General features: G+C 49.9%; 1 protein-coding gene across 15 annotated transcripts in view; it reads left to right on the top strand.

The window, feature by feature from the left end:
- Nucleotides 1–16,380, top strand: part of Gtf2ird1 (GTF2I repeat domain containing 1) — a 93,743-nt gene that overhangs the window by 51,754 nt on the left and 25,609 nt on the right. For all 15 annotated transcript variants that reach the window (XM_051204835.1, XM_051204836.1, XM_051204838.1 and 12 more), the window contains 9 exons: nucleotides 1,316–1,499; nucleotides 2,984–3,294; nucleotides 4,479–4,568; nucleotides 6,256–6,339; nucleotides 10,612–10,795; nucleotides 13,393–13,418; nucleotides 14,917–15,025; nucleotides 15,791–15,828; nucleotides 16,289–16,369. In XM_051204835.1, the coding sequence (XP_051060792.1) occupies nucleotides 1,316–1,499; nucleotides 2,984–3,294; nucleotides 4,479–4,568; nucleotides 6,256–6,339; nucleotides 10,612–10,795; nucleotides 13,393–13,418; nucleotides 14,917–15,025; nucleotides 15,791–15,828; nucleotides 16,289–16,369 (1,107 nt within the window). The remainder of the gene's footprint in view (nucleotides 1–1,315; nucleotides 1,500–2,983; nucleotides 3,295–4,478; nucleotides 4,569–6,255; nucleotides 6,340–10,611; nucleotides 10,796–13,392; nucleotides 13,419–14,916; nucleotides 15,026–15,790; nucleotides 15,829–16,288; nucleotides 16,370–16,380) is intronic.

Genomic DNA, 16,380 nt, shown 5'->3' with positions numbered 1-16,380 from the left:
CCCATCCTCACTCCACCCAGCTCCATCCAACTCCACTCCATCCTGCCTAGCCCTGCCCACTGGTGTCTGACCCAGCCTCTCCTCCTGCCCAAAGCCACTATATCCAGGTCAGCCCAGCCATGCCTCCCAGTGTAACCACACCCACCTTGACCCTGCCTCATCCAGCCTTTACTTCAATCCCAGCCCCACCTGCTCTGCCAGTCTCGGCCCAGTCTTAACTGTTTGAGCTCTGCCCACCCCACCTCGGCCATTACCCAGCCCTGCTCAGCCCTATTCATCCACGTCTGTCCCGACCTTTCCTGCCAAATCCAATTTAGACCCACCAGTTCTGCCACACCCTGCCCGCCAACCTCAGCCTAACCCTGCCCAGCCACCACGTCAGCCCCTGGTTTAGCCCCACCCACTTCTGTCCCGCTGTGTGTTCATTGTGTCTCGCCCAGCTACACTCCACCAATACCAACCAAACTCCACGCTGCTTAGCCCTACTTAGCCTACCCCTGCTCAGCTGTGTGCCCCACCTACCTTAGCCCAGCCACGTCATCCCAGCCTCACCCAGCCATATTCTAATCCCACTTGCTCTGCCCATCTCAACCCAGCTCTGCCTACTCCGGCTAAATTATCTATCTAGCCCTGCTTAGCTTTGCCCTATCCACTTTAGCCCAGTTCCACCTAGCCCGACCCCACCCAGTGTAGTTGGCCAGCAAGGCCCTACCCAGGTCAGCCCTGCCCTTACCCCACCAGCCCCCTGCCTAGCCCTGCCCAGCTCTACCCAGTTGACCCTACCTACTTCGTCCCAGTCCCTCATGGTCTAGCCCTTCCCCATCTCACCCAGTAGAGCAGCACCTGCTTCTGCACTGTAGGCCCCCTGAGCAAAACAAGACCCCAAGACCCTTAGCCCTTTTCCAGGCTCCCAGGAATGAGTATCCCTATCCAGCCACCTTTCCTGGACAGCTACCTCTTAGTACCTCCCCACCCCATAGCCTTCCAGTAGACCACTCCCTTCTGCCTCCTGGTTATTCTGGCACCAAGACTATCTTCCCATAAGACAAGCCAGAGGTTAAAATTCAGCCTATCATCACTGGCAAAGTTCAGTCTAACAGTGTGGCATAAGGGCCTTCCTGTTTCCGCTCTCCAGCCTTCTGACATACACAGTACGGCTCTATCTACAGGCTGGTGCTGTTCATTCTATACCGCTTCTATAGCAATGAGGGACCCGGAGCCCCTCTCCAACAGGGAGTCACCTCACATTGCCTGGCTCCCAATGTGTCTGGCCAAGCCCCACCAGTACTGAGCCTCACTGTTTACTCCTTGACAGGTGAGGCTATGGGCAGGGCAAGTGTGGTACCTTTGCCCTATGAGAGGCTGCTCAGGGAGCCGGGGCTGCTGGCTGTGCAGGGACTGCCCGAAGGCCTGGCCTTCCGGAGGCCAGCTGAGTATGACCCCAAGGCGCTCATGGCCATTTTGGAGCACAGCCACCGAATACGGTTTAAGCTCAGGAGGTGAGTAAGCCCCTGTCCTAGTTTCATTTCCTTTTGCTGTGTTAAAAATACCAACAAAAGCCCATTAAGGGAGAAAGGGCTCACTTGGCTCACAATCCCAAGCTACAGTCTACTACTGTAGGGAGGTCAAGTCACCAGGAATTTGAAGCAGCTAGTCACATTACATCCACAGTCGAGAGCCAAAAGCAATGAATTCAGGCAAGCATGCCAGCATTCATCTTGCTTGGTCTACTCTTAGACAGCCCAGAATCCCTTGCCTAGAGAATAATGACACCCACAGTGGGCTGGGCCTTCCTACCTCAGTATAATCAAGATAGTCTCCCTACAGACATGCCCACGGGCTAGCCTGGTCTAAATCTGTCTTCGAGACTCTCTTCCCATGTGATGGTAGACAATGTCAAGTTAAAGCTCTCAGGTTGCAGTGACACACAGCTTAATGTCAGCATTTGTGACGGAGAGGTAGATGGATGTCTGAGTTTGAGGCCACCCTGGCAGATTCCAGGCCAGCCAGGACTATGTGGCAGATTTCAAGCCATAGTAAGTTTGTCTCTGCACCCTCCACCCCCCCCACACACTTGAAAAAAAAAAAAAAAAGACAAATCTGTCACATCTCCTACCCAGCCAGAGAGCAGAAAGCTGGAGGGAAAAGCTTTGGGCTTTGGGGAGGAATTAAAGCTAAGACCCAGTCACACAGTGTGATTTGAGTCAGGGCCTGGCTACGGGAGTCTCCCAAGGGACTTCCGTATCACTGTGTCCAGAAGAATTCTGGCTTAAGGAAGAGTCATACCAAAGGCTATGCCTCCGCACAGGTCAGGGGCAAATGATGGTGTGTAGAGTTGAGATTGTCATGTAGGGATCCATGACTCTAATGCCAGCACTTTTGGGAAGTGGATGTAAGAAGATCAAAGGTTCAAGGTTATCCTCAACTACATAGTAAGTTTGAGATGACCTTGGGTATGTGCGACCTTGTCTCAAAAACATGAATTGGCTTTAAAAGACTTGAGCCTCATTTACCTTGGATGTGAGCTTGGGCTGTGAATGAGATTTGTAAAAGACTAATGAGAGGTGAGGTCAAGGCTGGGCCAAGGTGGATACCATGGGGCCAGCATAGCTGGTGACTTCATGTGGCAAATAGCTGCTAAATCTTCCCCAGCAATGCATGAGCAGGTATGAGGAGGGACAGCTGGGATGGGAAGGAACCAGGTAGAGGAGGGGATTGGTGGCTTGGAGAACTGAGGCAGCTTGGTGCAGGCCTGGGTCTTCCAGTGGTTGCCACCACCTGGTATCGAGTGCATTATGCCGGTGCCACCACCAGGCTTGCTTCCCTACCTAGAATGTAGGGCGTGGCTCCCATCCCACCCCATTGGAATACCTGTAGTAACCCAGGTCTGTTATATCCCGTAGAGTGTGTTACATGGGCTGTGAAGGGAGAGATTGACAGACAAGAGTAGGTATTCAGTCACTATCTCCTCTCCTTCACCCAGGCCTCCGGATGATAGTGGACGGGACTCAAAGGCTCTAGTGGAGATGAACGGCATCTCCCTGCTACCCAAGGGGTCCAGAGACTGCAGTCTGCATGGCCAGGCCTCCAAGGTCACTCCCCAGGACCTGCCCCCCACCGCCACCCCATCCTCCATGGCCAACTTCCTGTACACCGCATCGATGCCCAACCACACCATCCGGGAACTCAAGCAGGAGGCGCCCACCTGCCCGTTGACCCCCAGCGACCTGAGCTTGGGCTGGCCTGTGCCTGAGCCCCAGGTTCCCAGTGCCCAAGATTTCTCCGACTGCTGTGGTAATGCTGTAGTGAGAACCTGCACGTCTGGGTGGTTGCCTCTAGGGAGGAGGCATTTCTGGGCATGGGTGGGTGTTGCCCATTCTATTCTGTTGAGACCCAATTAAACTGGGGCCTCCACTTGACCTTCTGAACAGACCTTGGATGGAACCCAGAGGCATCTTCACCCCCCAGGAGGCTGGGAAGAGGGTAAATAACCTAATCAGGGATGATGAGATGGACCGGCTGGTAAGGCGCTTGCCAACATGCTTAATGACCTCAGTTCAATCTCTAAGACTAATGCAGTAGGAGGAGAATATTGGATGCCACTAGTTGTCCTCTGACCTCCACACATGCACTCTTGTATGCATGCATGTGTGTCTACACACCCGCAAGAGATGAATGTGATTGACAAAAAGGGATAAAATGATCAGCTCATATGCATTTAATGAGCACCTACTACATTCCCTGCTTGGATTCAAGATCTAGGGGCCTTAAGAGAAGGAGCTTCAGAGTATGAAAATGTGGGCTCTATCCCAGCTGTGTGTGCCAGGGCAAGTCTCAACCTCACTGAGTCTCAGTTTCCTTGTTTGTAAAATGGAATGTAAAAAGGAAATATCTTATCCCTTATCTAAGATACTTGGCATGAAGATTCCTAAAGCAGCCAGACAGTGGTGGCTCACACCTTTAATCCCAGCACTTGGGAGGCAGAGGCAAGCCAGCCTCTGTGAATTCTGGGTTCATCCTGGTCTACAAAGCATTTCCCCGACAGGCAGAGCTGTTCCACAGAGAAAGCCTGTCCTGGACAAGATAAACAAACAAAAAAAGATTCCTAAAGTAGATATTTCAGACTTGGGTGTTGGAGGACAAGGCTGAGTTGATCAAGCACTTGCCTAGCTAACAGCATTTGTCATCAAGCTCAATGACCTCAGTTAAATTCCTGGTTACTTACATAGTAAGAGAGACCTGCCTCCTATGAGTTGTCCTTTCATCTTTATAAATAAATGAATAAATGTAATTAAAAGAACGAGAAAAGAAAGGTGAGCCTAACAACTTGCTCTCACGGTGCCTGCCGGAAACAGAGCAACTGAGACCTGTAGTTAGAGGTCTGGCCGGGAACCTTGTGATCTTGGGGCTCAGTTCTAGTTTCTCTGAGGCATGTGGGACCCCTCCAAAATGCATGCCTCTCTTTCCCCCTTGTTCAGGACAGAAGCCTGCAGGACCTGCTGGTCCTCTCATCCAGAATGTCCATGCTTCCAAGCGCATCCTCTTCTCCATCGTCCATGACAAGTCAGGTAGGCCGGCTCCCTTGACAGTGACCTGGCCAGAGTGATTTTCTGTGATGAAAATGGGGTCCATTAGATATTGGTGAGAAAGGAGATGAACAGTTTTCCCCAAGGGCCTGGGAGTCAAACCTGGGAATAATAGCCATGGAGGTCACAAATATCCCCAAACTAGAGCTTTAAAAAAATGTTTGTTACCCACATAATTTCTATGTGTGTATTAGTTACTTTTCTTTTTGCTATGTGATAAGATAGTCGACAAAAGCAACTTAAGGGAGAAAGACTCGGTTGTAGCTCATAGTTTGAGGGCTTACAGTCAGTCCATCAAGGTACAGAAGACACAGTGATAGGAGCTTGAGGCGGCTGGTCACACAGAGACTGGGAAGAGATGAATGCTGGCGTTTAGCTTGGTTTCTTCTTTTTTGTATGATCTGGAATCTTAGCTTTGGAATGGTACTGCCCACAGTTAGACAACTTCCCAACTTAGACAACACACCCCCGAGGGTCGTTTCCATAGTGATTCTGAATCCTGTCAAGTTGCCAAGCAAACCTGATTCAGATTATCACAGCAGAGGAGGACGCAGGTTGTGGTGTAGGGTCTCTCACAAACTTATAGGCATGGTGTCAGTCAGGCTGTAGTCTAATCTGAAGGCTTGACTGAAACAAGAGACTTCAGTTCTAAATCATCTGGGCTGGTTTACTTACATCAGGTCAGCTGAGCAGACTCACAACATGGCGGCTCACGTTCTCAGACTTGGTGGTCAGAGACAGAGAGAGGAGGAAGCCTGGTTTTTTTGTTTTGTTTTCCATAACCTCACTTCAGAAATGACCATTTCTGGCCCATTCTATGTAGAAGAAACCCAGAATGTTCCAGCCAGTGCTCAGAGGGGGAAAAGTTCTACTCCTCCTCATGAGAGAAGAAATATCAAAAAAGTTAGGTGTGTGCCTTTAATTCAGCATTCAGGAAGCAGAGGCTGGAGGATCTCTGTGAGTGGCCAGCCTGGTTCACATAGAAAGTACCAGAGGAAAAAAGAAAAGAAAGTACAAGGCCTGCCAGAGATACCTAATGAAACCCCGCCTCAAAAAAAAAAAAAAAAAAAAAAAAAGTAAAGAAAGAAAAAAGGAGTCATGTATGGGTAGGTCCCAGCACTTAGGAACTGAGACAGGATGCTCTCCTTTGAGGCTAACCTGGGCTCACATAGTTTTTTAGTTCCGGTGAGGGCCACGTGGTGTGTCTCAGCACTAGAGCACCTGCCTAGAATTTCTCAGTGAGGGGTTGAGAGCTTAGCTGGACAATAGATTGTTCCTCTGCCATGTACAGGGTCCTAGGTCCCAGTACTAGTACTGCCTAATACCCGAGGCACAGTGACACATTCCTGTCATCCAGTCTAGCCTGGTCTACATAGTAAGACCCTCCTTCCTCAAGAGATGTGACTTTCCCAGGCTTTTGCCTGCCTGAGGTAGTGTGGTGTGGGGAGGGGCAGATCTGAGCCCACACGACTCTATGGAAAATGCAGAGGGGACAACGTCTGAGCGCCCTAAATTACATAGGGGCTGAGGTGACAATGGGCGGGAGGGCTGTGTGCTTTAGAATGGCAGCCTAGGCTCTCGGAGGAGAGTAGCAGGAGCTGGGGACTCTGACAGGAGGTGGCCCCCGCTTTGGGGAGCAGCCCTCACTGGGCCTTCTGTGTTTTGATAGAGAAGTGGGACGTCTTCATCAAGGAGATGGAGGACATCAACACATTGCGGGAGTGCGTGCAGATCCTGTTTAACAGCAGATACGGTGAGTGGGCGGTGCAGCCCACCGGGTGAGCATCTCATTATGTGTGGCAGTCGCTGTGTTCCCCAACACAACAGCATGAGCCATATGCTGGCGCCCTCGCAGCGTCAGTGAGGGTGGCATCCGGCGTGGGCTCTCCCGTTAGGGGAGAGGGTGGTTGTGTCAATATTTGCCTTGCAGATTCTTTGTGGGGGTGGGATGATGGCAGATCCCCAGACCTTGAGCCACCTGTGGGAAGATGGGCAGGGGGACATGTCGCTCTCTGTTGGCTTGTTGTACTGCTCCCATGACCCCATGCTACTTTTGTTGTGTGTGCGTGCATATATGTGTGTAGTTGCACATATGTGTGTTGAGGCCAGAGGACAAGCTCAGTTTTCATTTTTAGGCATTATCCACCTTGTGCTGTGTGCTGTGGCTGAGACAGTCTCAGGTAGCCCAGGTCAGCACTGGAATTGCTATGTAAATGAGAGTGGCCTTGAACTTTTGATCCTCCCTCTAATCCTGAGTTCTAGGCTCCAGTTGTGCACCCCACGTCCAGTATTCCGTGGTGCTGGGGATGGAACCCAGGGTTCCATAAAAAGTTATCCCAGCTGGAGAGGTACTAAGTGAGGCCTTATCTTTTAAAAAGAGTTATGACTGGGCAGTGATGACACACACCTTTGATCCCAACACTTGCGGGTGTGGGGTGGGGTGGGGGGGTGTGGTGGTGGTGGTGGTGGCCAGCCTTGGCTACAGAGTGAATTCCAGGACAGCCAGGGCTATATAAAGAAAACCTGTCTGGAAAAAATTCAAAAAACAAAACAAAATGTTATTAAATTTGTGTGTGTGCACGCGTGCGTGCGCATATTCCACAGTGCAAGTGTAGAGGTCAAAAAAATAGCTTGGAACTCACTAAATAGGTATTGAGGCTGGCTATGAGCCTCAGGGCCCCATATGTTTCCTTATCTCCGGTGTTGGGGGTTTCAAGTGCAAGCTACACTCCTGGCCTTCCTCTCCCCCTCCCCCCCCCACTAGTTCTGGGCATCAAAATTGGATCTGTATGTTTGTAAGGCAAGCACTTAACCACCTGAGCTAAGACTTTTTAATTATATACAATTGGATGCGTGCAGGTCATAGGACAGCTTTTGGGATTTGATTGTCCTTATCCATCATTTAGGTACTGGGGATTGAACTCAGATTGTCAGGTTTGGTGTTAAGTGCCTGTACTTGGTGAGCTACCTTCACTCACTAGCCCTTGTCTTTTCTGTGTGTTTTTGTTGTCTTGGGTGTATGAATGCTTTGTTTGTTTATTTGGAGACAGGGTTTCTCTGTGTAGCCCTGGCTATCTTGGAACTCGTTCCGTATGTAGGTCAGACTGGCCTTGAACTCACAGAGATCCAACTGCCTCCTGAGTATGTGAGTGTTTCATTTTTATTTGTGTCTGTCCGTGTGTGTGTGTGTGTGTGTGTGTGTGTGTGTGTGTGTGTGCGCGCGCGCGCACGCACGTGTACGCGTGCGTGCGTGCGTGTGTGTAGGCTGGAGTGTGCAGTGGCACACATATGTACAGAGGACACACGTTAGAAGTTGATTCTCTCCTTCTACCATACGGATTGCGTGGGTCAAATTCAGGTTGCTGGGCATGACAATAAACTGCCTTTACCCACCAAACCATCTCTCCTCCCCTCTTATATTTTTGAAGATGGGCTCTTTTACTCTATAGCCAAGACTAGCCTTGAAATTACTATTTAGGCCAAGTTGCCTCTTGGCCTAATACTGGATCAACTTACCTTCCCTACTCCCTCCCTTCCTTTCTTTCTTTCTTTCTGTTTGGTTTTTGTCCTGGAACTCATTCTATAGTTCAGGCTGCCAGATTGTCCTGGAACTCACAGAAATCTGCCTGCCTCTGCTTCAAGAGTGCTGGGATTAAAGGTGTGTGCCACCACCACCACTGTCCAGCTTTCTTTCTTGTTTATATTTATTTTGAGACAAGGTCTCATTTCACCTAGGCTGCCTTTGAACTCCCTGTGTAGCCAAAGATGACCTTGAATTTCTGATCCTCCTGCCTCCTGCCTCCTGAATGTTCTCTTGCAGGAATGCACCACCATACCCTGTTTATCCAATGCCAGGGGTGAAATTCAGGGCTTTGTGTGTGTTAGGGGAACTCTCCCAGCAGAGCCACAATCCACCACCTTTATTTATTTTTATTTTATTTTAGACAAGGTTTTGCTCTATAGTCCAGGCTGGATTTGAGCTGACAGCAATCCTCCTGCCTTCATCCCTACATTGCTAGGATTCCCAAGTATACACCACCTTCTGGCTTTCCGCCTTTGTCTGCAGAGGCAGGGGGATTTCTGTGAGTTCAAGACCAGCCTGGTCTATAAGAGCGAGTCCCAGGACAGGCTCCAAAGCTACAGAGAAACCCTGTCTTGAACCCCACACCACCCCACCCCCAAAAAAAAAGAAGAAAAAGGAAAACCTGGTGCAGATTGACTTAACCTAGATCAGACTTCGAGAAGTCTAATGCCAGACTATTCATTGCCAGCACTTGTTTTATTTTTTCCAGTTGTGAGCTGCCCTGTGGGTGCTGGGAATTGAACCTGGGTCCTCTGGAAGAATAGTCAGTACTCTGAGTCATCTCTCCAGTTTTGGTTTTGGTTTCCACAAAGGGTTTCTCTGTTTAATAGCCCTGGCTGTCCTGTCAGTGGTGGTTCAAACCTTTGATCCCAGCATTCAGGAGACAGAGGCAGGAGGGTCTCTGTAAATTCGAGGCCAGTCTGCTCTACAGAGTGAGTTCCAGGACAGCCAGGGTTGTTACACGGAGAAACTCTGTTTTGGGGGCTGGGGAGGAACAGAGAGAGCGGACTTGGTATATCCCAGCATTCTTGAAGTGAAGACAAAAGGATTTAAGAATTGCAGGCCCACCTGCGTTATAAAGAGAGACCCTGTCAGAAAAATGAAAGGAGATTGAGAATGTGGCTTAGTGGGTACAGTGCTTACCTAGGGTGTGTGGAGCCAGGGTCCCATACCCTGGAGCATATAAACCAGGCACAGTATGCACACCTATAATCCCAGCCCTTGGGAGATGGAGGCAGGAGGATTGTGAATTCAAAGAGACCCCCATCTCAGGAAAAAATAGTCCCTTGAGGCTGACATTACCTAGTCATGAGTTTACGTGAACTCCAAAAAGCGATTGGCCAAACACTGATGGCAGGCAGGGCAGACTCCCCAGACAGGAGGCAGATGTGGGGAAGAAATGATTTGACAGCTGTGGAGATTTCAGAGGTTTAACTTGACAACGAGCTAAGTGTGACTTCACAGTGTAGAGCTGGCTGCCAGCGCTGCCACCAGACAGACCTGGGTCAACAAGAAAACAATGTGCTCCTCCTGAAGGACCTGGACTATCCTGCCCAGCCCTGACTTGGCCAGTGGTGGCTGGAGGTCAGCTCTGAGCTACAAGAACCCAACCCTGAGGAGAACAGGGAAAGCCCAGAACAAGGAACAGTTTTCCCCCAAGAAAACAAGCAATGGTTAGTGCTTGACAAGCCCAGCCCTTGGGAGACAGAGGCAGGAGGATTGCTGTGAATCTGGGGAATGTAACAAGACCCTGTCTCAAGTAGATGCAGGGAAGCAGGGAGGAAGATGGCTCAGCTGGTAAAGAAAGGCTCTTACAGCCAAGCCTCACACCCTGAGTTCGATCCCAGGAGCCCACCTGAGGAAAGGATAGAACTGACTTCCTCGAGTTGTCCTTGAACCTCCATACTCAAGCAATGCCTCCCAATAAATAAGTGGTAAACTTTTTTAAATGTACAAAAAAAGAAAAAAAAAAAAAAAAAAAAAAAGGGACTCTGGGCCAGGGACGTGGTGATGCACCCTTTTAATTAAAGCTAGCACTCAGGAGGCAGAGGTAGGTGGATCTCTGTGAGTTTGAGGTCAGCCTCTTCTACCAAGCGAGTTCCAAGGTAGCCAGAGCTACACAGAGAAACCCTCTCTTGAAAAGTTCAAGGAAAAAAAAAAAAAAGACTCTGGTCAAAGTGGCACTGTTCCTTAATGCCAGTATTTGGGAAGCAGAAGCAGACAGGCCTGTGAATTTGAGGCCAGCTTGGTCTACATAAAGTCAGCCAGGGCTACATAGTGAGACTTTGTCTCAAAAGGTAAAACAAAGAGAAAGAAAGGTGACAGGTTGCTTCTGCTACCCCACAGCCCATGCAGTGGGAAGAGACTGTGTGTGGCCTGGGTTCTGGCCCACGGTCTCCCATGGTTTGTCTCCTGCACTCATCCTTGTTCTTGCCCTTCCAGCGGAAGCCCTGGGCCTGGACCACATGGTCCCTGTCCCCTATAGGAAGATTGCCTGTGACCCCGAAGCTGTGGAAATTGTGGGCATCCCGGACAAGATCCCCTTCAAGCGACCTTGTACTTATGGGGTGCCCAAGCTGAAGCGGATTCTGGAGGAACGACACAGCATTCACTTCATAATCAAGAGGTGTGCATTGCCTTGGTTCCTGTGAAAGAACACCTCACTAGGATCCCCCAGTGAGGGGCTGGGGTGTGGCTCAGTGGTAGAGCAGTTGCCCAGTGTGTGAGACAGTGAACTTTTCTGTCCTCAGAGCCATAAAAGCAAAAAGAGCAGCAGATTCTAGAACTCAGGACTTTGGGACCCTATTCCATCTAGTGTGTCCTCCAGCCCAGACGTCCTATGAGAGCATCTGCCCTTTTTCCTCTGCCTGCAAATCTCTAAAAATGATGTGGAAGCCCTTTAGTCTGACCCTACTCTCCCCCCCCCCCAGCTCAGTACTTTATAAATAATGGTCCCCTGTTAATTCTTCAGCTGCTGGGTCAGTGAGTGGGACTGAGAAGGGAGGCCGGGCCCAGACAGGAAGTCATCAGCTCCCACTGCATGCTCTCTGGCTGCTTCAGACCTTGTGGTCTCCAGATGTGTGTGAGCTCCCAGAGCTCCAGGAACAGCAGGGAAGCCACAGTCTCTCAGAAGAAGAACAGGAAGTCACGTTCCGACTTCATGCCCTGGACCTTAACCTAGACACCCAACTCAGTCTACTCTGAGTTGATTTTTCTCCCCCTGAGTCAAGGTCTCACTATGTATCTCTTACTGTCCTGGAACTTATTCTGCATAGATCAGGCTGGCCTCAAACTCACAGAGATCTACCTGTCTCCGCCCTCAAAAGTGCTGGGATTAAAAGCATGCGCCACTGTTCCTGGCTAGTTCGTTGTTGTCGTTTTTGCTGTTTGTGTTTTTAAAGGCAGGATCCCATGTACTGTGAGCAAGTTCATTTAGACTGATCATGGAAAATGATAGGTTTCGTGACACTCCACACAGGCACTTTCCCCATAGCCACCGTGCAGTTCCAGCTCCGCCTCCTGCCCTAGTTTCTTCCTGCTGCTGTGATGAACACAGTAACCGAAAGCAGCGTCACTGAGGAAAAAGCGTTGATTTCCTGTTTCAGGCCACAGTCCACCATTGAGGAAAGCCAGAGCAGGAACCACAGAGGAATGCTGCTCACTAACTCGGGGCTGTGGCTCACCCCTGCCGAGGCTCCGCTAGCTCTCTTACACAACTCAGGATCACCCGCCCAGGGAATGGTGCCGCCCACAGTGGACCAGGCCCTCATGTGCCAGTTTACACAATCCCTCACAGAAACATCCACAGGCCAGTCTGATGCTGGCAGCTCCTCTACTTTGTATCCAAGAGACAATAGAAAACTAACCAGTGCACGTGTGATGCCAACCCTGAACCCCTGATCTCCTTTCTCTTGGGAACATCTTTGCCTTGCATGGCCATGTCGATAATAACTGTTATTGTTAGTCTTTTTTAAGATGAGTTCATAATACATAGCCCATGGCCTCGACCTCAAGATCCTCCTGCGTTAGCCTCCCAAATGTTGGCATTACAGGCAGACGCCTCCATTCATGGCCTGAGCTCCAGTTGCTTTATCTTGGTCCTTGACCATCCCTGGTCTCCGGCTTCTTATTCTCTAATTGGTCCATCAGGGATCTGACCCTGTTACAAGGTTCAAGGGCTCCTTAGGTCCCATGAGTGGAAGCCCCTGTCTGTGAGCACATCACTACAAGGAACTTGCTTCTAACTATCTACAGGACACCCTAGTTTCTGCCCTTGCTTGGGGCCGCTGCTTTCTGGGAACACCCTTGAAGAATCCCTCAGGTCACCTTCCTTAGCTGTGATCTGTTATTTGCTCCAACTTGCTTTTTGCCAAGCCTGGCTCTTAGTGAGACACAGGTACAACAGGCTTTGATGAGCAGGTCTAGGGGTGGTGATATGGCTCAGTGGGTAGCGTGCCTGCCTGTCCATCACAAAGCTCTGGCAGCTTCCATACCCAGCAGTACAAACAGGGCGTGGTGTTACTGGCCTGTAATTCCATCACATAGAAGGTGGAAGCAAAAGGGTCAGGATCTCAGGGTCATCCTTGGCTACATAGGGAGTCTGAGGCCAGCCTGGGCTACACGAGACCTTGTCTTTAAAAAAAAAAAAATAAAAAACAGAACAACAAAAAATCCTGTACAGGTCTTTCATGGCCAGAGTGACAATGAGACCTGAGCTTGAGTTGTTCAGGTTCCCTCTGTATTCGTTACTTTTACTTGATGCTATAATAAAACATCTAATGAAAGCAACTCAAGGGAGGAAAGGGTTACTTGGGCTCACAGTTTAAGGGTTCACAGTCCGTCAGGGTGGGAAAATTGGCAGCAGGACCATGAGATGGTTGGTCACAGTGCATCCTCAATCAGGAAGTGAAGAGATGAACGCTGATGTCCAACGTCTTTCTTCTTTTGATTTGGTCCAGGACCCCAGCCCATGGGATGTGGGGTTTTCCTCTTCAGTTAAGTAGTTTAGAAACTCCCTCACAGACATGACCAGAGGTTTGTTTCTGGTGATTACAAGTCCCATCAGGTTGGCATCACTCCCCATCACTCCCCAACTCTTGCCCGTGGGTGTGGCCAGCCCTGTGCCCTAGTTCATGGCTCTGAGAACCGCACTGGTGAGCTCTGTGGCCGTCTCTGACAGGAGCAGCCTGCACTGTACTCATGTTCTCTTTCCTCTCTTCCCAGGATGTTTGATGAACGCATTTTCACAGGTAAGTGGGTACCGTCGGGTGGTCTGTTCTGGAGTGGGTGTCTCCTCAAACTAAACCGTTTCCCTTGAATCCCCTTTGGCATCTTGGGATTATATGTGGTCTCTAGGCTGCCAATGGCCGACAGACTGGAACCTTGTAACGTTAAAGTCTCCTTGGAGGAAATAGTAATACCATTTGCTAAACGTAGAGCCAGCTGCCCTTCGGAACTACCTTGGTCTTTGTTTTCGTTAGTGTGTCTGTCTGTCTGTCCACCCGTCTATCCGTGTGGAGACCAGAAGTCAAGTTGGTCCTTGAACTATTTTCCACAGTCACTCTCCACCATAACTCCTTTTGGAGACAGCTTGCTCAATGATTGAGTCATTGCCTGCCTTGTCTGGGTTTATGGGCATACGGTCCTGCGTCTGGCTTTTATGTGGGTGCTGGGTCTCCAAATTCAGGTTTCCATGCCTGCGTGGCAGGCACTTTGCTTATAGATCAGTCTTTCCAGTCCCTGAGCTACCTTGTTTTATTCATTTTATCTTCTTTTATTCGACACCCCCCCCCCATTATTTATCTCTTTCTCATCGTCTCACCATACAGCCCAGCCTGGCCTCTATGCAACCCAGGCTAGCCTTAGATTCAGGATCTGTCTGCCTCTGTCTCTTAGAGTCCTGAGATTGCAGGCATGTGCCACCACCCTTATCAGTTTCAGCCATTCTACAGACATGGGTCTGGTCCCACTGGGGAAGTGGGGGGGGTGACATTTCTCTTAGATGCTGTGGCCCCAAAGCTTCAGTCACCTAACCCTTGGGGCATTGATGTAGCTGAGTCCTATTAACAGCTCTGCTAACTGGCAGCTTTGAAACCTTGTGCATTGTCTCGGGCCTCAGTTTCCCCATCTGTGACATGGAGACAATAAGACGAACTAGCTGGCTAGGTGGTGGTGGCACATGTCTTTACTCCTAGGCACAGGCAGATGGATCTCACACAGAGAGTTCCAGGACTGTCAGAGCCATACAGAGAAACCCTGTCTTGAAAAACTAAAAAAGAAAAAAAAGAAAAAAAAAATAAAGAAGAGGATCTAGCTGCCTGCTAATTTCTGGTTTTATTAAAGGAGAGAATGGTCCCGTGGGACAAATGGGTACAAGTTGGGGCTTGGCCTTTCTCCTGAGGCTCTTACATTATCATGTCCTGGCAGAGGGTGAGGAGAATGTTCCAGAATGAGAGCAGGGTATAGACAGATGAATAGGCTGTTTCACACACAGCCCCCAAAGAAGAGATCAGAAGCAGACTCCCCCCTCCCGGAAGTGCCTCTAGGAATGTCCTGTAGAAGCCACTACCTGGTGTCTATCGCCAACAAGAAAGGCCCTATCATTGAGAGTTCACAAGATAGGGTCATAGTTCAAGGTGGCTTCAAACTCATGACAGCCAACCTTAGGCTCCTGAATGTTGGGAATATGGGCATGTGCCACTACATCTGGCTGAAGAGCTGCCATCTTAAACCTAATTCTTCTCACAGGGAACAAGTTTACCAAAGACCCCATGAAGCTGGAGCCAGCCAGCCCACCTGAAGACACTTCCACAGAGGTCTGTAGGGACACTATGCTGGACCTGGCTGGGACTGCTTGGTAAGGCCCCTTCTCTGCTCTGGGTTAGGCCTGTGATCTGCACAGTTTAGGAAGAGCTAACTGGTTCCCATCACCCCACTTGGACTCCACACTTAGATACCACACAAGGACTCTGTGTGTAGCGGGCTCTGAATCATAGAGATATACCCGCCTCTGCTTCCTTAGTGATGTGGTTAAAGGCATGCTCCCTCATACCTGGTCTTGATTTTGTTTTGTTTGAGACAGGGTTTATCTGTGTAGCCTTGGTTGTCTTGAAACTTACTTTGTAGACCAGGCTGGCCTTGAACTCCCAAAGATCCACTTGCCTCTGCCTCCCGAGTGCTGGGATTAAAGGCATGTGCCACCATGCCTAGTTTAAGACTATTTTTATCTTATATGCATATCTGTGTGCTTGAATGTATCTATACACACCACGTGTGTATGGAGAGCATTGTGTACACTAAGTAGAGCTGGTTATAGATGGTTGTGAGCCGCCCATGTGCATGCTGGGAACGGCACTTGATTCCTCTGCACGGACAGCAGGCCCTCTTAACTTCTGAGCCAGCTCTCCAGCCCTGGCTTGGTTTTCTCAGACTTTTACAGAGTCTTGATCTCCCAGCGATCCTCCTGTGTGTGTGCTTCTCTCAAGTACTGAGGTCACAAATGGGCTCTGCAACACTCAGATTTGGGGGAGGGGTGGTGTCTGAAGTGTGGGCTGAGCCAGGCTGGGCAGAGTGACTCAGGACAAGGTTGACACTGGCTCATTTCCCCACCTTCCTTTCTCAGGTCAGACAAGAGCAGTGTCTCTGAAGACTGCGGGCCAGGTGAGGAGTGGTGTGTCTCCCTTGTATGTGGTATTCTGTGGGAGGGTGGCTAGCTGACAAAGTGCCTAGCAGTTTCCTGCTGACAGCCATGGGGAGACCTGCCCAGGCTGTGAGCCCTCAGTACTCAGGATAGTTCTCTTCCCTTGGCCATCCCCAAAGCTTCACAAGTAGAGCATGCTGGGAACCCTCTGGAGAGGGAAGGGGAGTAGAAACCAAATCCTAGCATCACCACTGTCTACCTTTGTATCTGTGGACAAGCAACCCCATCGTCACTCCTGGGGGCCTTAAACTCTTTACATTAGCGATGCCAGGTTTGGCCTGAGTTTCTCCAAGGGTTCAAAATGACTCTTCCTAGTTGTTCACTATCAGTTCACAGACATGAGAATGTTCTGGAAAGACTTGCCTCTGTGTGGGCATGCCTGTGCCCCTGTTTGACGGGATCACTCTTGTCTCTTTGCAGGAACCTCAGGAGAGCTAGGAATGTTGAGGCCCATCAAAATTGAGCCAGAGGAGCTGGACATCATTCAGGTTACTGTCCCAGGTAAGAGACAA

The sequence above is a fragment of the Phodopus roborovskii genome, unplaced genomic scaffold (genome assembly GCF_943737965.1).
Source record: "Phodopus roborovskii unplaced genomic scaffold, PHOROB, whole genome shotgun sequence".
Classification (NCBI taxonomy): Eukaryota; Metazoa; Chordata; class Mammalia; order Rodentia; family Cricetidae; genus Phodopus; species Phodopus roborovskii.
This window is presented reverse-complemented; position numbering and strand designations above follow the sequence as displayed.